Genomic DNA, 25,103 nt, shown 5'->3' with positions numbered 1-25,103 from the left:
TATAAGATATGTGTTCATGTGTAGGGTGTGGGTTATGCATATCTTTGTAAAAAATTGAAGTAAAACTGATTTACTTTTTTTTTGGATTATGCAAATCTTGATAATTTAAGGCTGCTAACTTCATTCCCTTTATACAGAGCTTCCCTCTCTGTTTTCTGCTCTCATTGGCTTGTGATATCTTTCCAGATGAGCAGGTGGTGATAGAAAACTCATTTGGGTTGAAGTGCTGGTGTCTGTTTAAGGTATCATGCAAAAAGAATTGGTTGGAGTTTAGATGGAACCTGGAAATACCTGAGTGCCTATGAATGGAGGAATTTAACGTTCTGCCTTGTCTGAGGGAGTAACTTCCACACCTCCTTTCATTTCAAGGTCTAGGGAGATGACAGGGAAGAGAGGTGGTCCATGGTGAGGGCAGGGCTATGGGTATGAGAGGGTAACTTGCTTTTGTTAGGCATTGATAATGTTTGAAGTCTGACTGAGTCTGAGCCATCTGTTTACCATCTGTGACTTTTAGTCTGGGAAGTTGTATTGCACTGGGATCATGATTTTGTTTTCATAAAAGCACAGTATTACTTGAAGCAACCTATAAGGGAAAGGCATGGGCTTTGGTGTCAGATGAATCTGAGTTCAATTATGCGTTGCTGCATAATAGCTGTGAGACTTTGAGCACAACTCTACTCATTTGACCCTCTGTTTTCACATCTGTTAAATGGAGACATTTGCACACACGTTTTAAGCACTCAGGGTTAAATGAGATAATGAGCATATAGCACGGTACCTAGCAGAAAGCAGATGCTCAAAATACCTTAACTGTTTTTTATTAGCTCCTCCCAATTATGTAACACCAACTGAAATATTTTGGGAGGAGATGAATAATTCCCTCTTTAACTTGGACTTTAAAATCCACAAACTTAAGGGTTTATTTTCTTTCCCCTCCTAGTTCTTCCATATACACACCTCCAAGCATTGTGTTCTTTGTGTGTGGTGGCTTCTATAACTTGGTTAAGTCACCGTTTCTCACTGCTTCACTGTATACTCTAAAGGGAACTGAGATTTCTGCTTGGATGGAGGTAAGCCAGCATTTATTGAGTGCCTTATTTGTGTCAAGCAAGGTTGAAGGTGCCTTACCTGGTGAAATAGTGCTTTATAGGGAAAAGAGTGTTCTAAGAAACTAAGCTTTTATCAAATTTCCAGACTGAATTTAGTTGGAACCAGTGCTTTGTCAATTTTACAAGTCAGTAATTATAATTTAAAGGGAATAAAACAGGTATTTTTATAGTATTTTTATAATTTATTTATTTATTTATTTATTTTTGTCTTTTTTTGTTGTTGTTGTTGTTGTTGTTATTTCTTGGGCCGCTCCCGCGGCATATGGAGGTTCCCAGGCTAGGGGTTGAATCGGAGCTGTAGCCACCGGCCTACGCCAGAGCCACAGCAACGCGGGATCCCAGCCGCGTCTGCAACCTACACCACAGCTCAGGGCAACGCCGGATCGTTGACCCACTGAGCAAGGGCAGGGACCGAACCCGCAACCTCATGGTTCCTAGTCGGATTCGTTAACCACTTCGCCACGACGGGAACTCCAGTATTTTTATAATTTAAAGGGGATAAAACAGAGGAGGCTCTAGTATAATCTCCATCTCTCTTCATGGGCTGGGCATGGCTAGATCACTAGTGTTGTAGAGGGTGGCAGATTGCAGTGATTTATTGCAGGCACACGTGAAGCAGAAGTCTTGGCATCTCTTGAGTAGTTTATAGTTTAGTTGGTAAAATAAAAGTGCTTCGTTTAAATATTTAAGAATGTAGATCTTGACAAAAAAAAAAAAAAAAAAAAGAGAAGTTTCTATGGCAGCACAGTGTTAATGAACCCGACTAGTATTGGCGGGTTTAATCCCTGGCCTTGCTCAGTGGGTTAAGGATCCAGCATTGCCATGAGCTGTGGTGTAGGTCACAGAGGCAGCTTGGATTCTGCATTGCTGTGGCTGTGGACTGTGCTGTGGCTGTAGCTCCAAAACTAACCCTAGCCTGAGAACTTTCATATGCCGTGGGTGAGGCCCTAAAAAAAAAAAAAAAAAGAATAAAAAAAGAAAGGAGTTCCCTGGTGGCTTAGTGGTTAAGGATCCAGTGTTGTCACTACTGTGGCTTGGGTCACTGCTGTGATATGGGTGTAATCCCTGGCCTGGGAACTTCTGCATGTCATGGGTGTGGCTAAAAAAAAAAAGTGAAGAGCACAGATTGGCCTAGTTTGAAACAATACAGTACACTTGCACTGTTTGGTAAGGGCACAGAGTTCAAGGGTGCTTGAAGTGAGGGTGCAGCTATCAGAGTAGGAGGGAATTTCAGGGGTCGGAAGCAGAGGTAGTGTCTTTTGAGATGAAACAGGTACTTCTCCATGCTTATCTCACTGCGCTCATCTAAGGTGGGTTTCTTTCTGTCTCTACCTTTTTCCCTAAACTTCTCTGTTGGAACTGAGCATGTTCCATCAGGATTGGAAACAGTTTCCTCTAAGGCTTTTGCCTTTCCCAGATTAGTACTGATATATCTTCAACATGTCCGTCTGACTTTAGTAATAAATGTGTATTTTTTAGCATCTAGGCATAGAGCACAGTTTTAAAGTTTTAAGGGATTTCAGCATTGTGAATTGAGTATAAGATCACCTAATGGAAATGAATACACACAGTGGCACCACATGAATAATGGTTATACTTTAAAATTTATTTGTAGCAGGCAAAAATGAGCTATACATTAGGATGACAGACAGCAGTAGATTGGAAGAGAGGATGGTACAAAGAACTATATGGCTGACTCCAGATTTGCAGGACCAGATTTGCCTCCCCAGGGATGCTTTTGACATCCTCATCCTACTGTTAGAATATGATGTAGTCTAGTCCCTAGGCTTCTTACTTAGATGTTTCAAACTCTGGTAACCAAAGGGATGTTTTATAAGATATTTGAAAAATGTGTGGGGAAATGAAACAGCACTACATTTTATTATGCAGCATAGCATGTTAGTTAAGGGTTTGGGCTCTGGGTCTATTGCCTCTCCAAAATCCCAGTGCTTCCAGTGACTAACTTTGTGACCATGGGAAAATTGCTTAACTTCGCTGTCTTTTTAAAATTATTATTATTAATCTGTAAAATGCAGGTAATAATTATATCTACCCCATAAAGCTGTGAACATTAAATGAGATAATGGGATTTTTGAGTATTTTGTGGGGCTGACTTATAAAGGATTATGAACCTTGGCAAATATTATTTTATTTATTTTTTTCTTTTTAGGGCCACACCCATGGCATATGGAAGTCCCAGGCTAGGGGTTGAATCAGAGTTGCACCTGCTGGCCTACACCACAGCCACAGCAACACAGGAACTGAACTGCATCTGTGACCTACACCACAGATCAGAGCAGTGCTGGATCCTTAACCCACTGAGCGAGGCCAGGGATTGAACCTGCATCCTTATGGATACTAGTCAGATTCATTACTGCTGAGCCAGGATAGGAACTCCATGAGCCTTGGCAAATTTTAAAGTAAAGAATCTCTCTAGAGTCAAAATAGTCTTTGCAGATTTATTACCTTTTTAGGAAGGTTGCTGATTATTTTAGGCTTTTGTAATATTTTAAACTTTTCGGAGTTCCCGCCGTGGCTTAGCAGTTAACGAATCCAACTAGGAACCACAAGGTTGCGGGTTTGATCCCTGGTCTCGATCAGTGGTTTAAGGATCCAGTGTTACCGTGAGCAGTGGTGTAGGTTGCAGAGGCGGAATGGATCTGGCGTTGCTGTGGCTCTGGCGTGGGCCAGCGGCTGCAGCTCCGATTAGATCCCTGGCCTGGGAACTTCCATATGCCATGGGAGCGGCCCTAGAAAAGATTTAAAAAACGACAAAAAAAAAAAAAAAAAAAAAACAAACAAAACCCCAAAACTTTTCTTCTGTAAGGGATTCTTCTCAGGCAGCAGTGCTGCCTTGTCCTGGAGAGACTGAAAGATGACCGTCAGCTTTAAGCAGAAGGGGAGGTGGGAAACTTCGCTGTTTGTTGCCATGATTAGAAAGGCTGGGGAGACACAAGGATTCACATTTGAGGGGTGGCTACTTCATGCCAGGGCCTCAGAGAGACCAAGAGATTTAGCCAGTACAACACAGTTAATGAGGTGAGCATACCAACCCAGGCCCCCGACCCAGAGCCTACCTGATGTCCTCTTTGGCAGGCTGTCTTTCAGCTGGTAACATTGCACTAGGATGAACCACATGAAATTGCCATTTCCTACATTAAAATAGTCTAAAATTGACATTTCATATGGAAGTAATAGGATGTTTTGCAGAAATTTTTCAGCCTGTGGGTGCTTCACTCTCTTGTTCAGTATGGGGTCTTCATTGCTTTGAAGTCTGGATGTATTCAGAACCCATCAGCTGCCATGCAGTATGCTCATTCCAGGCCCTGGCCCATCTCCCCTTCACCGGTTTAAGCATCAACAGACCTGACATGTTCGCATAACAGCAAATCCATAAGTATCACCCACAGACCATTATTTTATTTAGAACATCTAATATTTTACCAGGATTCAAACATGAGCTGCTGTCTTTACTAGGAGGATATCTTTCCTTTGATTGATTGCTAAATAGATAGGGCTTGTGAAAGGATCTCTCTTTTTTTTTTCCCCGGGATTTCTTGTTCAAACAGAATTTGTTGTATCCACATCAGTAAAGCCGTGCTAATGTGGGCTGCTGGCCAGACTGTGGAAATAGCCTCATTATGTTGAACTGGATGTCATAATGGTACCCATTAAGGTGGGATTCTCTGTGTGTTTGTACTTTTAAACCCAAGTCCCTTGTCACTTTTTAACATCTCTCTGAGAATAGCAACATTCTCTGGTAATGCAATCTGAGAATGTACTGGCTCTCTCCTGCTGCTGAAAACCATGACAAAAATAGAATCCTGGGTTCAGAGTCTTTTTAGGGGTTTGTGGCTTGCTGCTGCTCCTCCATCATTCATTTTACTCTCTGGCTTGTGATGATTGTGATGTGTTCTGGTGGCTGAAGGACTCACAGGGTTATTTCTTTCCACATTCCCATTAATTGATGTTGGTGTCCAAATATACAACAGGAAAAGAGCAGCATTTTTTTTTTCCCCTCCAGGACTAACCCAATGCAACACAAGGCTTTTCATTTTAATTTTTATAAGCCATTAAGAGACTAATAGAATAACAGCATTTCTATTAGCTGGTGAAGTCTTACCTTAGTCCTAGCAAAGTGAAGTATTTGTTGTGCTGGGTTTGGGTAATGGACCCCTGCAGGGTTACAGCTCAGGAATGCTAGAAGGAGGAAGCCCACAAAGGGGAGGGAAGAATAATTCCTCCAATTAAAGCAGTTAAAGAAATAGCAAAGTGCAGGGTGGCATTTGGTGGTGAGGGCTAATTGAAAATCAGGGGAAAATATTTTGAGATGCTTCATGGCATTTTACATTATAATCTCTGTTCTATTTGTGTCTCATCTCGGTTGACTCAATAGGGCCTTCATTAACAACAAATTTCTGTCATTAGAATCAGCTTAATTTCTGCTGCTGTAAAAGAGGGTGGTAAGAAATGTTGTAAAGCATAGGCCTCTCTACTGAAGGCTCGGCATGGGTCTTGTATTCACTCAGCAAGTATTTCCCCAGTGCCTGCTACATGCCAAGTTCTGTGACTGGGATCTGGTAAGACCAAGACAGATATGGTCCTTATCCTCATTGAGCATACATTTTAGGGGAAAGAAACAGTACTTACAAACAAATAAATATGTTGTATAATGTCATGTAATGAAAAAAAAATTAAGTAGGACAAAAAGACGACAGTGCTCAGGGAAGGAAGGCCTCTCTGAAGACTCTTAAATAAAGGAGGGGGGCAGCAATCTTGAGCCTGCAGGGAGAACAGTTCAGCAGAGTGGGAAGCAAGTGCAAAGGCCCTGAGGTGGAAACCAGCTTGGTAATTTGATGAAGGGAGGTGATCACCATGGCAGGAGCAGAGAAAGGGATGGGAAGAACAGAAAAAGGCAGTTCTAAAATAGAGAATGTCAGATCATTGGTTGGGTCTTGAAGGCTTTAGGAAGCCGTTGGAGAGTTTTGAGCAAAGGCCTGGCATGAAGTAATTTAAGCTTTGAAAGGATCACCTGGCTGATGTGGAGAATAAAGTTTAGGGAGAGTGGTGAGTAGAGGCAGGGAGACTAGTTAGGGAATGATTATTATCGCCTAGATGAGGGGAGATGATAGCTTGAAGGCGGGAAGTAGTGGTGATGGATCAGATGCAGGATGCCTTGAAGGTAGACCAACGGGATTTGCACATGGACTGGATGTGAGTTGTGAAAAAAAAAGAGTCAGGAGCATCACCTAGATTTTTAGCCTGAGCAGCCTGAGTGAATGGTGGGAGGAAGCAGATTTTAAGGAAAGGGCAGCAATCAAGTGTTGTGTGTGGACATGTTTAGTTTGAGATGTCTGTTATTCATCAGAGTGGAAATGTCAGGTAGACAGTTGGATCTGGATGTATTGGAGTGGGGAGGACTAGGCAGGGATGGCGGGCCGTCAGCATATGGAATTTAAAACCAGCAGAGGAGTTGCCATTGTGGCTCAGCTGGCAACTAACCTGACTAGTATCCATGAAGATGTGGGTTTGCTCAGTGGGTTAAGGATCCGGTGCTCAGTGGGTTAAGGATCCAGTGTTGCTGTGATTGTGGTTGCAGATGCAGCTTGGATCTGCTGTTGCTGTGGCTGTGGCGTAGGCCGGCAGCTGCAGCTTTGATTCGACCCCTAGCCTGGGACCGTCCATATACCATGGGTGCAGCTCTAAAATAAAGCCAGCAGAAGGGGTCGAGATCGCTAGAGTGGATGTTAATAGAGAAAAAGCCTGAACACCAAGCCCTATGGCTCTCCAATGGTATAGGGAGGATTTACAGGAATAATACCAAAGAAAAGGCCGAAAAGATGTAAACAGTCTGGGGTGGGGATGGGAGTGGGTCAGTGAAATATCTGTAGTCAGGGAAGGCCCTGGGGAAAATGTGAATTTTGTCTTTGAAATGTTTGCTCCATTTTCAGTGGCTTTTCACCTTCTCTGTGGTGTGTGACTCTTAGTTTTTCTCATCCCAGATAACAACTGCTCTAGTTCTGATCCCTTAGCTGGCATCAAGGAGATTGTTAAAAAATGCAAATTGTGGGCTCCATCCCAGACCCCCAAGTAAAAAATTCTAAAAAGTGGAGCCCAGCAAGCTGTATATTAATAAAACTCTATGTTCTTCTGAGGCATGCTGAAATTTGAGTATCACTGCTCCATAGAAAGGAGCTAATAACCAATCAATGAAAGATAATAGATGAGGCTTACCCTATTATCCCGTTCTGAGTCATCTATCTAAAGCCATAGAAATAAATGTCTAACAGTAGATTTTAAACATCAACTGGTAGACTATTCTTGAGACATCTTTGTGGGGCCAAGGAAACTTCTTAAGCCATAAAAATCATAAAAACAGGCAGCTGCTTATTCTGTCTTTAGTAATGGGCTCTATAAATAATCATATATTCTGTGTAGTATTATATAAGCTCTCTGACTCTAAGTATGGAACAATGAAAAATTTAGCCTTTTAGTGGCAATTCAAAATCTCCAGCAACAATTCAGAATTTACTTTATAAAGGCAACTTATCTACCAGGCATTTTTTTTTTATTTCTTTTGTTACTATTTTATTTAAAACATTTTTTTTCTTTTATCAGCTGCACCCTTGGCATATGGAAGTTTCTGGGCCAGGGATTGAATCTGAGCCACATCTGAGACCTACGCCATAGCTGCGGCAAAGCCAGATCCTTAACCCACTGTGCTGTGCCGGATATGGAACCAGCAATGCCACAGAGACAAGCCAGATCATTAACCCACTGCACTGCAGTGGGAACTTCATACCAGGCAACCTTAAATAATATCTGAATGCCAAGGCACATAATGATGATGATGATGATGATGATGGTAATAATAATAACGGGACATTTTTTGAATTGTGAATTTTTATTCATAAAATACATTTCAAATTTATTTTAGCTGTTTAAATAATAGAGTTTAATATATATTTAGTTAAGCATTACAGTAGTAAGGACTTAAGGAGATTAGAAATAAATGAATCCAATTAAAGAACAGTCTGTGAGATTTGATATGTCACAGGTATGAATGAACTGTTTGCACAGCAACTGTAAAGAAACCATTAAATGATTAACTATCTAGAAAAGGTTTAATCAAGAATAAATGCTATAGGACATGTTTTAAAATATTTAAGTTAAACAAATGAAGACGTGTGCACTTGAAAACATTGCATTGTGCCATCCTATTTTGCTGCTGCTTTTCCTAGGGAGTTCAAAGTCTGAGGTTCAAATCTTCTGTTATCTGCAGAAATGCCAGTACCTTGTGTTGTGTAGAAAAGAGCAGAGCTTCCAGCAGTGCCATGAGGTTTGGCCTTGTGGGGCCTCCCAACACACTATAGGAAATTTGGGGACCCTGTGATTGAGGATAGGACTCAAATTTCCCAGTGTTGTGGGAAGAGTATTTATTTATGAACAGATATCTTTTAATGTTCCTGGATTTTGTGTGGAGTTGAGCATAGGAGGTATGTTCCTTTTACCCTCTCTTCCAGATAGTTTTAGGGTTTAGAAATCAGCTTTGTAAAGGTCAGAAGAACTAGTAAGAAAGCTCTTCTGTGAGAATAGAAATTTCCAAATACAAAGTATTAGGTGACGGTTTCCCCATTACTTACCTATCTTAGGTATTGGAAGAGTTCTAAAGAGAATGTGTGTTTGAAAAACATTAGCATAATAAATGACAGTGAAGGTGAGGGGAAAGGACCGAGAGGTTGGGGAAGTGAGAAAGAGGAAAGAGATGGAAAGTGGGGCCAGAGTAACGTGTACATTTTATTTATTTTATTTGTGAAAATTTTAAAAAGTAAGAAAAACTGGAGTTCCCGTTGTGGTGCAGTGGTTAACGAATCCGACTAGGAACCATGAGGTTGTGGGTTCGATACCTGGCCTTGCCCGGTGGGTTGAGGATCCGGCGTTGCCGTGAGCTGTGGTGTAGGTTGCAGACGTGGCTCGGATCCTGCGTTGCTGTGGCTCTGGCATAGGCCGGTGGCTGCAGCTCCGATTCAACCCCTAGCCTGGGAATTTCCATGTGCCGAGGGAGCGGCCCAAAGAAATAGCAAAAAGACAAAAAAAAAAAAAAAAAAAGAAAGAAAGAAAAACTTGGTTGATATTACTATCATTTTTCCTTTCTTATAGATTTGGCTTTTTTTTTTTTTTTTTTTTTTTTTTCCCCTCCAGAAAATTAGGGATTCTGATTGTGGAGGAGAGGAGACCGACTGTTTTTAATTTATGCCTTTGATGAAAGAGGCAGCACATTTTGCATTTCATTTAACTTTTAAAGACCAACATTTTATCTCTTACCCACACCTCATCCTAAGAAAGTAAGAAACCAAACAGCTATGAGAGCTATAGAATTTTGAACTTATACCAGGAAGATTCACAAACATACCTAAAACTTTAGTAGCTAGATATAGAATAAATTTCTGAGCAAAAAATTAAGTTCCCCAGGACAAGAAATGTGGCCCCTAAGTAGGGTTTAGGCCATTTAAGCAATGGCAAATATGCCATATATAACTCAAATGAAACTAAATTGTTTTAAGAAACTCCATGGAAAAATGTTCTTTTTTTTTCAGTTATAAGTAATAATTTAAGTTATAGTCTCCTAAGAAGAAAACATAAATTCCTGTAATTCACTGGAAAGCCTTCAGAGACAAATAATTCTATAAGATAGGAAGGGTGGAAAATAGATCAGAAAGTAAAATCTCTAGGTACTGAGACATTTAAAAATTATGAATGGGAGTTCCCTTTGTGACTCAGTGGTAACAAATCTGACTAGTATCCATGAAGACATGGGTTTGATCCCTGACCCTGCTCAGTGGCTTAAGGATCTGGCTTTGCTGTAAACTGTGATATAGGTTGCAGATGCGGCTCAGTTCTGGTGTTGCTGTGGCTGTGGTGTAGGCTGGCTGCTACAGCTCTGATTGGACCCCTAGCCCAAGAACTTCCGTATGCCACAGGTGTGGCCCTAAAATGACAATAAATAAATAAATAAATAAAATTACAAACGTGTGAGAAATTAAACCTATGGGAAAAGAAGTTTAGTAGTGCTTTCTCTTTTGTAATTTAACACTATTCATCAAGAAGAAAATCTTAAAATATAAAGAGAAATTGGGGAATAATATCACAATAGATAGGAGTGACTGAAATTTGAGTGTTCTTTTAAGAAATTTTTTTCTGATAATAAATGTCATACATGTTTATTATAGAAAAATTTAAGATACTGTGGAGTAATATAAAGAGAAAGAATGTCATTAATCTATTTTCCAGATATCACTATTCACATTTTAGTTTTTTCCATCCCACATTATTGGCATGCATATACATGCCCATACTGTACATGTTAAAGAGGTAATTTTTCATTTTATCAATAGTATTTTTCACATCATTGGAGTAAAAAAAGTTAATGACTGCATAATATTTTATCATATTGGTATATAAGTAATTCTTCTAAAATTGGTTCTTCCTATTTGATTATTTACAATTAACTATAAGAGATTATGTGGATAAGCACTCTAGTATATATGCTTTTGATACTTATCTCTGATTTTTTCATAAGCTATATTCCTAGAAGTGGAATTACTGAATTTAAGCTATGAATACCCCTAAAATTCTTGATAAACACTGCTAGTTTGCTCTCTTTCCAGTAGTATATAAAAATGCCCATTTATTTCACCTTATCTTCATTGAGGTTTATTATCATTTAAAACATATTTACCAATTTGAAAGGCAAAAATGACATTTGATAGCCACCTTAATTCACACAAGTTATTACTAGTGAGGATAAACCTTTAAAAATTGTTTCTCAGCAATTTATGAATTGTTTACATTCTTTTCATATTTTTCTTTTTCTGCTGTACCAGCAGCATCCAGAAGTTCCCAGCCCAAGGACTGAACCCAAGCCACAGCAGTGGCAATGCTAGGTCCTTAATCTGCTGAGCCATCAGGGAACTCCCCATTTCATATTTTTCTCTTGCAGAGATATTGTATTTGTTACTGATTTTTAGAAGCGTTTCTCAGAGTTCCCCTTGTGGTGCAGTGGAAACGAATCCAACTAGTATCCATCAGGATGAGGGTTCGATTCCTGGTCTTTTTCAGTGGGTTAAGGATCCGGCATTACTGCAAGCTGTGGTGTGCGTTACAGATGAGGCTCCGATCCTGCATGGCTGTGGCTGTGGTGTAGGCCAGCAGCTGTAGCTCCATTTGACCCCTAACCTGGGAACCTCCATATGCCTCAGGTGCAGCCCTAAAATGCAAAAGAAAAAAAAAAAGTGTTTCTCTGGGGGTTTAAAGCACTATTACTACTCACCCCTTCAGTACAACTGTAATCATTCTAAATAAACAGTTAAGTATGAAACTAATTTAGTATTATAGTTTGCCTCAGTATAACAGATACTATGCCTGAATTATAACTTGAAAAAACAGTGCATTTAATTAATACACTAAATACATAACACTAAAACAGTAGCATATGATTTGTTTCTTTGATTTAAGATCTCCACAGACCTTCAGAATGATCAGTATTAATTATAATCTGGGAATTTTAAAATCTCTCCCATGAATTCCCTAATTTAGCTGATATTTTCTTCCCAATTATGTAGAAAGGTTTGCCAGTTTTGTGAATTTTTGGTCATTTGGATTGGAGAGGAATGAAAGTTTATTGCAATGAGAGTTATTTTGTTAATCACTTGCAAGGTGAGCATCTGTCTCCATAAAATACCGTGCTAGAGAGTAAATAAGAGACTCAGAAGCAAAAACATTTTGGAGGTTGCTGTTGGATAGACTGTTCACTATAAGACAGAAGTGGGCAATGAGCCACAGGGACAGGGACGGGGGCAGGAGCTCAGAGGAGGGGCCATGAGAGACCACTGTGGCCAGTGGGGAAAGGAATCAGTCAGACACAGTATGGCGGCAGATCTGGATTTAGCTATGTTTCAACTTGTGTCATGGATTTGTATGAGGGTACTGCACAATCCCTGTTGTGAGGATGGTTGGTGTTGCCACATCACAAGACGTGACAGCTTTTTGACTTATTTTTTGTTTGTGATTCTTTGCCTATTGTTTACACCCCTGTCTTTCCTTCTTGAAATCACAATGTGATAGTAAACCTCATTCATGATCAAGTAATATTTACTCTCACTGAGGGGAAGGGTAAGCCATCCCTTACCTTTATGGGGTTGTCCACTCCAGAGCATGTTGGACGAAGTCTACAAAATGGAGGGGAAAGAGGTTTCTAGGCAGAGGCAAGGTTTACATAAAGCCCAAGACTTTGGGGGGAACTACTAAAATCACCAAATCAAATGGAGAAAACCACAAGGAGCAAACACAAATCCACTTATTAGTATGAGACTATTACATTTCCAAGGGTGCCTTAGCCTAATTTCCCAGCAGATTGTTTTAGTCTGTGAGCCCCTCGCAGTATGGAATCCTCCTTATCAGCTATCTCTGCTGGGCTCGGTGGGAGCCTGAAAATGAAACATAAAGTAGGTCTCTCTGCTGTGGAGGTTTACCCGGTGGCTAGGCAGTAACTCTGCCAGAATATAAAGAAGGTCATGCACTTCGTGTAACGGGGACTCTAGAATCCAATTAAAAAGTTTAGTATAAGGCACAGTCGTTCCCACTTAATCCGATCACGGTTTAATGCAATCCTCTGCTTATTTCAGTCAGCGCCTTTGGAGCTAAATCAATTGTATGTCTTTGTTTCCACGTTTTCCCCAGTAATTTGATCACCTTCAGCTGTTAAAAAAAACTCAATTGGGAAATCTGGCAACATCTTTTAAGAATTGCCACGTAATACAAAGTCAACAAACTCCAGAATGGCTAGCTCTAAAACTGACATGACAAAAGCAAAACTTCAGTGGTCTAAAATGGAGGCACAATAGGGCAAGGCAGGATTGAAGAGGAAGATTCTTGCAAAGAATCTGGACTCAACCTGAAGTGATCCAATACTGTTGATTGCTTCTCTGTACACTCATTCCAACTCCCTTGAAGGCTGTACTTATGTTGATTCTGGATTGGCATTGTGGACACAAACCTCCCACTCAAAATGATAGAGATGATATAAACACAGTTTTTTTTTCTGAAGTTGACAGTACCATTTGCCAGTGAAGACACCTTTTATTTGCTTTGTATGGGCATCACACTGAGTTTCCCATGTGGCAAGCTGGCATTTACCTTGTGAGTGGTTGTGAAAGATTGCTTAAGGAAAGGCTGAGAAGGCCAATGATGCCAAACCAGCCCCTTTTATTCTGTTGGAATTTGGGTAATTCCAAATATGTACATGACTATTATAAAGTTTAGAGTAGATTCAGATGGTTAATTCTGCAAATTGAATGATTTCTGACTGTCCATAATGGAATAAGAGGATTACTTTGGTCTGTGCAAATATGGGTGAGATTGACAAGCTGCCAGTCCTTGTGACTGCAAATTACCATTTCACATTGCTTTCAGAGCCGAGGTAACTGAGGATGTCTACAGCTCTGGTACAAGTCATTAAAGGGAGAAAAAAAAAATTGTAAATTGGTATCAGCCACTTTGAAAAATACGCCAAATGGCATATGCCATAGTTCCTCTTTCCATACGTGGATTGTACCTCGGAGAGCAACTTGAGCTGCCCTTGAGAGGGTTACCTATGGGGTCCTAAATGATCTAGTGGCCCTTCTCAGGAAAGCTTGAGGGCTGAGTCCTTCCTTTATTGAAGTCAGTTGAGTCAGGCTCTTCTCCATACCCATTTCAGACTGTAAATTCTGTGCACTCAGTGTTTCACCTTATCCCCCTTCTGCATGGGGGCACTGAACAGCTTTACTAGGCATATACCTGATTCTGAGAATGTGCATGCGTGATGCCAGAATGCATCTCGCTGAGGGAAGAGGGAGATCCAGACTCTTCTTTGTGTCTGAGTTTGGAGGAGGGAAATGGGACTCGTAATGGGATTCCAATCAGCATCTAGACTTTATACAAATGAAATACTCGATTTAATAGAATTCTAAAACAAATGCTTTGTTCTCAGCAAATCCACCATTCAGAGCTGCTCTTGGCAGCACATCAACCGCTCTTGAAATGTCTCTAAGTGGGTTTTTTTTTATTGTGGGTTTCATCCTAACACATTTTTTGAGCTGTTAGAATCTCAAACAGAGAAACAGGGAGGCCGAGCTCCTTTCACAGTGTCACTCAAAGGTCTTCATTTGCTGACGTAGTAATAAGGAACTTACCTTAATAAATATTTTGGCCACACTGCAATAGGATTTAGAGGCTAAAAAAGAACAGAGCAAATTAAAATGAGTTTGGGATGGAAAGGAAAGAAAAAACAGGTAGGTGTTTGTCATGAAATGTCTTACAGTTGTTACCAAAGTGAAATTATTGTTCTGAAGAAATCAGGTGCCAAAAATGCCATAGAGGGTGGAAGTTAGGAAATAATACTATTTATTGAGCATTTACTATGTTCTTGGCGCTGTGCTATGAGTTTTTCATATAATATTTCATCTGAACCTCAGCACATCCCTGTGAGTTCTAAAGAGGAAACTGAAGCCTAGCTAGGTTGTCACGCAGTAAGGGGCTCAAACTGTGATCTACCTGACTTCATGATCTTCTGCTCAATTTTGGCGGATTCTTTTTTGTATGTTTTGGTGTGCACTAAAACATTAATATTTTTATTGGTGTATCCAAAGCATTCGTATAACTCTTCTTATATTTATTAGTTTATTCATGTGAATATGTAAAATTTAAAATCATTTATTGGTCCTTCAAATTTCATTTAAGCCTATTTAATTTGGAGTATTTCTATCATTGGAAACAAGGCAGAAGTTTCAGACCTTTTCAGTAGTCGAGATGCATACTGTGGGGTGTGCAAGAGAAAAGTGAATCCTTGCTTACTCTCTGCTTGTAGTTGTGATGTTGCTGTGCTGAAATGTTGTGTTAAGAATGAGTTGGCAGTGTCTTGGGAATACTGGGACACAGGTTTAGTACCCAGCCCAGCACAGTGGGTTGAGGATCCCATTGCCACAGCTGCCTATAGCTGGGATCTGATCCCTGGCCCGGGAACTCCACATACCAAAGAGTGGCCAGGAAAAAAAAAAAAGAGGTGACAAGAATTCCAGTTTTCAGGGTTGCATCATTTTTGCTGTCAGTCTAGGCCCTGTCAGGTAGGGCCTGTGTGGATACTCTCCTGCCCAGTGGTCAGAAGTATATTTGACACAGAAGATGCCCAAGGATGGGGGCTCTACCTCTCAGAGCCCAGCTTGCTCACTGTTACTTGTATGTTACCTCAGGGCCAGGTGGGTCTGGGGACTCACAGCCCACAGGGGTCTTTTCTCACACAGAAAGATTGTTGGGTTACAGTTATCAGTAGTCATTGAAGACAATAATCCTTTCCTAGTTGCATTCTTGTCTTCTTCCTCTTCCATCTATAGAACTACTGTGCAATTGCTATTGGAATAGACAGAATATCTCTTCTTTTAAAATTATAGTTGATTTACAATGTGTCAATTCCTCCTGTACAGCAAAGTGATTCAGCTATATATGTACATTCTTTTTTTGTAATATTCTTTCCCATCATGGTCCATTCCAGGAAATTGAATATAGTTTTCTGTGCTATACAGTAGGACCTTGTTGTTTATCCATTCTAAATGCAATAATTTGCATCTACTAACCCCAAACTGCATCCAACTCCCTACCCTCTTCCCCTTGGCAACCACAAGTTTCTTCTCTATGAGTCTGTTTCAGCTTTGTAGATAAGTTCATTTGTGCCATATTTTAGATTCTACACATAAGTGATATCATAAGGTATTTGTCTTTCTCTTTCTGAATTATTTTACTTTATATGATCTATGTTGTATCCATGTTGCTGTGAATGGCATTATTTCATTCTTTTTTATGGCCAAGTAGTATTTTCTCATACAAATATATCACATCTTCTTTATCCATTCCTCCGTCGAATGCTAGGTTGTTTCCATTACTTGGCTATTGTTAATAGTCCTGCAGTGAACATTGGAGTGCATGTATCTTTTTGAATTATGGTTTTCAGACAGAATATCTCTTGACTGTAATCGTCAAGGAATGTAGAATCCACTAGGAAATATAAGACATAATTACTTGAAAAATAAGATTAGAGGAGGAAAAAAAAGCTTCTGGTCCCCTCCACAGTTCCCTAAGGAATTGCCTTTGTCATGGGGGTAGTGTTTAGTCCTTCTGTTTATTGCTGCCTCAGAGATATACCTCAGGGATACTTAGTAAACCCGTACTGAAGGAATGAATGGGTTTAACAGTCAGGAAGGGCTTCCTTACAGGCAAGTGGGATTTAAAACTGTTCTTTATTAAGAAGGGTTTTGTAAATATTTGTTGGAGGAGAGAAAAAGTCAGGAAAGTATAAGTTCGGGGGTGGGGGAGAACTATTTTTGAATGAAATAAAGAGCCAATGAAGGACAAATTCTGAGATATTGTCAGAAAAATAGGTGGGCTCCACATTTTGGAGAGCATTGAGTTTCTGACCAAGAAGTGCTCAGAGTCTGTACTGTGTGTTGTCCTTAGTGGATCTGAGTGGTATATTGTGATCAGATTCCCCAAGCCCAAAAGACAAATTGCATGTCTACCTTCTATATTTTTGTTACTCACATAGGAGAATTTTTTTTTTATCTGCACTAAGTAGATGGGCTATTAGCTATGAAGTCATTGTAATTTGATGACATCCATCATTGCACTGCACTTAGTGGAAGTGATATTATTGGACCTATTTTAGCTGGTTTCTATTCCTGGTCACTTGAGGAACTCCTTGCCTGAATTACGCTCTTGCTTCTGCCTGATCTCTCTGTAGAAGAACGGATAAGGAAAAGAAGGCAACTGAATATTTATGGGTCCATGGAAATCTGCCAGTCACTTTTACATATAAAATTTTGTCAATCTATTATATTTAAGTTCCCTATCTTAATCAGAAGAATATTGAACATACATGTGAAAATGTTTAAAAAGGTAAACACATTAGAGAAAGGAAAAATAAGAAAAAGATAAAAGAAAAAAATAAAGCCTGCCATGAGGACTCATACTTGCTAGAGGTGGTGACGCATTGGACTTGGGCTCAGGGCTTTTTGACTTCAGTGCACAGAGGGAAACAGGATGAGTTCTCTGATTCCCAGTGCTTGTGAGATAAAAAGAAATCAATGACCCCAGAGCAGCCCAGCTGGTTCTGGAACCTGAGAGAAAATTCTCCCACAAGTCCTCATAAAGAAGGCTCTGAAACATTTTATTTTGGCTGCCGGCAGGAAGGGTTGATATCCTCTTATGAAAACTGAGGAGTCAGATGAGACTCTGCTGCTTAGAAGCAGGCAGAGGTGGTAGCTGTGGGAGGGCCAAACCTTTAGTCCCTAAATACCTCAGGCAACATCTTTGCAGTGAACTCTCTGAGATACACTCTTTATCCCTGTCATATCACAGTCTGGAGTTGTTATGCTCATTTGTTTATTGTTTCTTCTCCTTAGTGGATTGTAATTTGCATAAGGGCAGGGGCTTTAAGTGTCTAATTTATCTTTTCATCTCCACATAGCACAAAGTCTGGTATATATGATCATGGAGTTTAATAAATACTGATGGAGTGGAAAGAACTAGTGGGAAAGTGAAACCTAAAGTAACTGAATTAGCCTGTGGAAAGGGATTTTTAACTACTTATAAGCCTAGATACACTAGTTTGCTAGCCATATGAATATCTGGAATATTTACCTGAACGATTGATCTTGGAGCAGCTGATAGAAGACATCCTTCTTGGAGTTCCCGTCGTGGCGCAGTGGTTAACGAATCTGACTAGGAACCATGAGGTTGTGGGTTCGATCCCTGGGCTTGCTCAGTGGGTTAAGGGTCTGGTGTTGCTGTGAGCTGTGGTGTAGGTTGCTGACGCGGCTCGGATCCCGCGTTGCTGTGGCTCTGGTGTAGGCCAGTGGCTACAGCTCCAATTAGACCCCTAGCCCAGGAACCTCCATATGCCATGAGAAGCAGCCCTAGAAAAGGCTAAAAGACAAAAAAAAAAAAAAAAAAAAAAGAAGAAGACATCCTTCTTGCCAATGATCAGCCAGCATCAAATAGTCAGTTTTCTGTTGAGCTCACCCCACAAAGAAAATTTTTAGAGTAGATTTTATAATCCATATTTCACCACTGAGGTCACCAAAGCTCAGAGAACCTGACTTATAGATTTATTTTTCCGCTTATATAAAAATAATGAAAAATTATTATTTTTTTTTAAATCAAGACCTCTTCACGTGCATATCATGTAATTTGACTGTGGTGCATGTGGCAGCTACATTCACATACATTGGTTAAATATCAGGCACTTCTAAAATCAAAGTGTTTGTGGAAACCAGCTATATTGATAACTTTTGCTTGCTTCCTTTTCAAATATGAATGCCTGTTCATGAGAAGAGAATATGTGTATCCATTTCCTGTGGTGGCCGATTAAGGGCTATGTCTTCCCACCCTGCAGGGACACGGAATACAAAGGGCTGCAGCTCTCCCTGGATCAGATCTCAGCCTCCAAACCAGCCTTCTCCTATGCAGGCAGCTCTACTCCCGCTATGACTGACAGCAGGAAGGGGGCCAAGTCCAGGCTCTCCAGTTCAAAGTCAAAGTCCAGGACTTCCCCGTACCCTCAGGTAGGTGCACTGCCATTTGGCAATGTCTTTCTCTGTGCCCTGATTTGGTCTTGCAGTGGAGGAAGTATTAAATCTGTTTGGAATTAGTTATCTGAGTTTAATACATTTAAAACTTCTATAAATCTGGAAAGCTTTCTAAAAATATCTTCTTCCTTCTTAGCTTCCTTTAAAATAACTGTGCTAGTAAAAATTGGGAGTGATCTTGTGGTTTACTGCTTTTATATGAAGGTTGTGAGAGGCTTAGTTGCAGTCAAAACCGTAACTTTATTTCAAGCAGTTTTTTTTCCCCCTACAATAGTGAACCAGAAAGATGCAGTCAGCATAGCAAACTATGGAAAACAAGAGCTTGATGTAGAAAAATTGAATCTTAGGACAGGAACTGAAGTAAAAGGATAAATGAAGAGGTGGAGGCAAAAGATCAAGGATACATTTCACCATGAGATTTGAGCACAGCTGGATTATTTATGGGGAGGTATGAAACAAAGAGCGTCTTCCAGATGGCAGCAGTGGTAGGACAAGCAACCCTCTTCTCATCTTTGCAAGGTGGTGAGCTGATGAGACCCAGAGGACATATTCCAGAAACACCGCAAGGTACAAAGATGAGTCCTGATGCTTGGAAGGAAAAAATGTTTTTCCTCCTCAGCCCCTGAGAGATAGAAGCTTGTCTGTGTCAGGATGTAGGCACATCCCTCTCCTGGCCTGAAGGAAGTAGGACAGAGCTGAGGCTTTCCCACTCCTGACACCCTGGGACCACCTCCATCCCTTGGGGTACCACATCCAGATTCCTGCAGTTCATTAGAGTAACTCAGAAGATGATTCCTGGGCCAGCAGAAAACCCAACGGGATTCAGAGACATTTCATCAGGTTTCATCTTTATCATTTATGTGTTTAAAGCATATTTTTTAAAGTAAAAATGGCCATCTAGTGGGTCCAGAAACTAGTTCCTTACTTATCAGAGCTGTGTTATTCTGTTGACTTCTCCATGTGTGTACTGTTTGAGGAAATGCCATTTATTGAACTAATGGTCACCAAGAAGCTACTATTTACCAGATTGTTTTAGCAGCTTGGTGAATGAAGATGAGAAGATCATGGCCACAAAAGGACTGAGGTCATGTGGTTTAAAATCTCATGCAGAGACCAGATTTCTTTACCTGGACAAGAGGGAGGGGAGTAGATATGTGATGCCTGGACATTTTTCAATGTACAGCTTCTGTTATGAAGACTGAGCATTTTGCTTATAAAGTGCATTTCAGTTCAAGTCACCATGGAGGAGGAGGTGGTTCTTTTTATAAAATATCTGAGAAGCTTTTCTTATTACTATCCTGTACCTTGGGGAAAGGGTCTTCTTATTATAAGGAAGGATGAATTACTCCTTGGCTAATTCTATCCTTAAATGAATAGGAGTGCTGGACACATAGATGAAAGAAGGATTTAAATTAGGATATACTAAGTTAAGAAGGGGTTTGACTATTGTTATACAGAAATTATGCCACCAAAACAAAATCTCCCCACTGGACTTCTAAAACCTAACTATGTTTTCTTTCATGCTCATCTAAGTCTAAAATTTCTTTAGTTTACTCTAATGGTAGACTACCTACACATTTTAAAAAAATGTTTTAACTGCCTTTAGACTGTTCCTTGCGTTTGTATGGGAAAGAGTTAATTTGAAAGTTGTACACATTTCAGTTTTTAGAAAAAGCATAGTTTTTAGAAAAAACAGTTTTTACAGAAGACTGGAAAGTAGAAAATCACCCACTCTTCTCTCATTTTCCCTTTCCAAAATGATCTTTTCTTCTAGAAATGCTCTATGATATATGAAAAACCACTCACATGCGCACACACATATGTCCACATGTCCATATGTCACAAAAATATGTCTTGATTTTTGTGTTCGTTTTTGTGATTAATACTTGTATGACTGCAGTCCTTGGAACTTTGTGCCTATGTCTTATTTGAAATCTTACAGTCATGAATTGTTTATGTGCCTAGTAAAGGTTATTCTTTAATTGAGTTTATTTTAGATAATCATGGTGCCAGGTCATTGACTGAGTTCCTGGTACATGGGCTACCAAAATATAGAGATCGGAAATGGAACACAGTCTTTCCTTATGAGGAGACACTCATGTAGACAGACAAGAGAACAGTCATTGGCAGTGAGTTGTCCTCCAGGGTGAGCAGAGGGCCCTCTGGGGGCACAGTGGAAAAACATGACATCTAAGGCAACTCCTCACTGTTTCCACTGGAGGAAAACAACTCAGTACCATCATTTTGGATTCTAAATCCTCACAAATTTTAAAGAAAAAAATTAGCTTCTCAAAAGTCTTACTTGGTCCAAAATGTCCTTATGTTATTAAGGAATGCTTAGTTTTCAATTTTCTTACATCATTGTTATTATGTGTCTTTGACTCAGTGAGGCCAGCTGAGCATCTGCATCAGAAAGATGCTATGCTGGCCATTGTGGTAAATGAAGGTAAGGGTTGGGGAGAAGATGCTAGAATATAAAGAAGTGGTATAAGAAATGCCCTTAAGTGTTGCAGTACAGTTGGAATAAATTATATACCAGGATAAGGAGTGTGTAGGAGATGATATATTCAAAAGGCTTTAAGAGTGGTGTCAGCCTGGATGACTGGGGAGGGTGTTGTGGGTGACCTGGCCTTGAGGGTAGGTTTCAGGCATGTGCACATAACGGAGAGGAGAGTACACTTCAGAAAGACCAAGTCTGTGAGGAGATGTAGGAATGCACTGTCAGTGTGAGTGGGCCTGGGGGTGAAGAGGGGAAGGATAGGTCCCTGTGTGTAAGGACAAGGGGTTTTATGTTTGGAAGCAATTCATTGATTGGTACCAAAGATCTATGAGGCCAAGGATTTTAGATTTTGTTTTTCAGAAAACCAGTACAGATTTTGAACAGGAAATGAGAGCATGAAAGTGGTTGAAGCAAGGCAAACTACTCAGGAGAGTCATTTTAATAGTCCTGGTGTGAGTATGGGAATGTTCTCAACCGAAGTAAAAGTCATTGTAGAAGAAGGATGGATAAAATTGTTTTTATCCTTGGCTGCTTGTACCTCTTCTCAGTAGAGATGTACTTTGATCATTATAGGTTTATTTTGAAATTATATTGGAAAGCTCACATTTTGTAGTTAATGACACACTTGTACTGAATTTCCCTTTATATATTAATAGACACATAATAAATGATTTTTATTTACTGAATGATCAAGCTTCTTAATGGCATTTAACTTTAAATACTTCTGCCTCGTCTCAAAAATAAAGAGAAGATTTTTTTTTATTATTTCCATGTTTACATATTTTTAGCAGGCAGATTCTCATCAGATTTTTCAAGAGGCCATTTCCAGAGCAACACTGAACTCATAGGATAATGGCTGGTGCCTTTTATTTGTTTTGAAAATGGTAATTTAGTGATTCTATCAATATTGTTAGGCTCTTTGCTCTAGATGTATTAGGCATATCTAGAAATTTCTAACAGATGTCTGATGAATGCAAACAGCAATGCTGCTTTCTAGAGTTATTTAGGCAATGAGACATGCACAAATTGTAATTCACTGCCACCACCCAGTTTGTCTGCAGTAGTAGATGAACTTTCAGCTCCCCTCCTGGTACAAGATGCCCTTGGAATGATTTTAGTCTTGATTATATTATAGTCACTTAATGAATGACTCAATCACCTTTGTACCTCTATGTATTACTCAGGACAAGAGAGGTCAAAACAGAATTATTTTGAATGGTGCTGGGAAAATGGTTGTGAGAAATATTATAGACCAAAGACTCTGCAGGCAGCTTCTGCGCTGCTCTAGAGCCATCTTACCATTATAACAGTTGTATTTTATTGTTATTGTGTTTATATTCATGAAAATAGCAGCTTATTTTTTCACAGTTCTGTCAAATTAGAAGTATTGAGTTTATAGAATGTATTTTTCAGACCTCATCTCTAGTCATTGCTCGCAGAGATCGCTGGTGTATTTTTCACCTGTTTTTAGGGAACTTGTCATGGCTATTCTAATACAGCTGGAAGTTTTCTTGTCATAGTTTAGCCATGTCAGTCATGACTAAATTGCCTCCTGATTCCAGTTTCCTTTTAAACCTCTCCTCTTGGTATGTTTATGATTGTTACGTTTATTAGCAACAGTAGGTGCCCTCCTGTTTTATTGCATCATTCTTCCCTCCTCTTGCTTTTCCCCCTGTCAGTAATAACCAATCCTCTATATAATTCTGTAATAACACTGCGTGCATAAAACCATGTATGCTTCTGAAATCTGAAAGTGTTTAGTCACTTGTTCCAGATACACTGTAACACTTGCAGGTTTAACTCCACATCTGTTACTTTAAATAATCCCACAGAATCCTCTTAATATTCACTGCTGGCAGTCTAGCTTCCTTTAGGTGAAGGTAGAAACTCTTCCTGCAAAGTTAGTTTATTTTTGGTCTCAAAAAAAAAAACCCCACAAAACTCCCCCAAAACCAAAAACATCAGTGGCTGCTATGCTGACTTTTTAAGCTATAGAGAAAAGAAGGACTAAGAATTTATCAAGCATAGTTTTCCCTTACACATATTATTATTTTTTCTTAAATAAATTTTATTGGACTATAGCTGTCTTACAATGTCGTGTTAGTTTCAGGTGTACAGCAAAGTTAATCAGCAGTACATATACATATACATTTATTCTTTTTCAGATTCTTTCCCCATATAGGCTACCATAGAGTATTGAATAGATTCCACTGAGCTATATAGTAGGTTTTTGTTATGGATCAATTTTGTATATACCAGTGTGTATATGCCATTCCCCACCTCCCAATCCATCCCTGCCCCCAGTTTCCCCTTTTGGTAACCATAGTTTAGTTTCAAAAAAAAATTTTTTTTTGGTCTTATGCTGTCCTGACCATGGGATTCCTTCCTTCTAGAAGCCTGTCCACTTTTAGCCTCACATTTCTTAGCTTTGAAATCAATTATGCAGTAAATAGAGCATTAAAATGCAAGACCATGTGTTTTCCTAAGAAAATGTAATTTACAGTATCCATGGGAATGATTATCATCAAACATGTAATGGCTTTATTTATTTATTTATTTTTAAATTACTCAATGAATTTATTACATTTATGGTTGTACAATGATCATCACAATCCAGTTTTATAGGATTTCCATCCCATAACCCAAGCACATCCCCCCACCACCCAAACTGTCTCCTTTGGAAACCATAAGTTTTCCAATGTCTGTGAGTCAGCATCTGTTCTGCAAAGAAGTTCAGTCTGTCCTTTTTTCAGATTCCACATGTCAGTGAAAGCATTGGATGTTGGGGTCTCATTGTATGGCTGACCTCACTTAGCATGATAGTTTCTAGGTCCATGCATGTTGCTAAAAATGCCAGTATTTTGTTCCTTTTAATGGCTGAGTAATAGTCTACTGTGTATATGTACCACAACTTATTGATCCCGTCCTCTGTCGATGGACATTTAGGTTATTTCCATGTCTTGGCTATTGAAAAGAGTGCTTCAGTGAACATCAGAGTACATGTGTCTTTGTCAGTCATGGTTTTCTCTGGATAGATGCCCAGGGGTGGGACTGCTAGATCAAATCGTAGTTCTATGTTTAGTTTCCTGAGGAATCTCCATACTATTTTCCACAGTGGTTGCACCAATTTACAATCCCACCAACAGTGTGATAGGGTTCCTTTTTCTCCACACCCTCTCCAGAACTTATTGTTTGTCGACTTTTTGATGATGGCCATTCTGGCTGGTGTAAGGTGGTACCTCAGAATGGTTTTGATTTGCATTTCTCTAACAATGAGTGATGTTGAACATCATTTCATGTGTTTCTTGGCCATCTGTATGTCTTCTTTGGAGAACTGTCTGTTTAGATCTTCTGCCCATTTTTTGATGGGGTTGTGTATTTTTGGTATTGAGCAGTAGGTGGTGTTTATAAATTTTGGAGATCAATCCCTTGTCAGTCGATTCATTTGCAAATATGTTCTCCCATTCTGTGGGTTGTCTTTTTGTTTTGTTTGAGGTTTCCTTTGCTGTGGAAAAACTTTTAAGTCCCATTTGTTCATTTTTGTTTTTACTGTTATTACTCTAAGAGGTGGACCTGAGAAGATGTTGCTGTCGTTTATGTCAGAGAGTGTTTGGCCTATGTTTTCCTCTAAGATTTTTATAGTATCTGGTCTTATATCTAGGTCTTTAATCCATGTTGAGTTTATTTTTGTGTATGGTATTAGGGAGTGTTCTAAATTCATTCTTTTACATGTGGCTGTCCAGTTTTCCCAGCACCACTTATTGAACAAGCTGTCCTTTCTCCATTGTATATTCTTGCTTCCTTTGCCATAGATGAGTT

At 39.6% G+C, this 25,103-nt stretch overlaps 1 protein-coding gene across 4 annotated transcripts in view; it reads left to right on the top strand.

Annotated features, from left to right (window-relative positions):
- The window catches only part of SIM1 (single-minded family bHLH transcription factor 1), an 80,771-nt gene that overhangs the window by 23,671 nt on the left and 31,997 nt on the right, over positions 1–25,103 (top strand). For all 4 annotated transcript variants that reach the window (XM_021089944.1, XM_021089973.1, XM_021090015.1 and 1 more), the window contains 1 exon segment: positions 18,592–18,760. In XM_021089944.1, coding sequence (XP_020945603.1) covers positions 18,592–18,760 — 169 coding nt within the window.

The sequence above is a fragment of the Sus scrofa genome, chromosome 1 (assembly GCF_000003025.6).
Source record: "Sus scrofa isolate TJ Tabasco breed Duroc chromosome 1, Sscrofa11.1, whole genome shotgun sequence".
Lineage (NCBI taxonomy): Eukaryota > Metazoa > Chordata > Mammalia > Artiodactyla > Suidae > Sus > Sus scrofa.
Note: the sequence above shows the minus strand (reverse complement) of the source record. Positions and strands in the feature narration are given on the sequence as shown.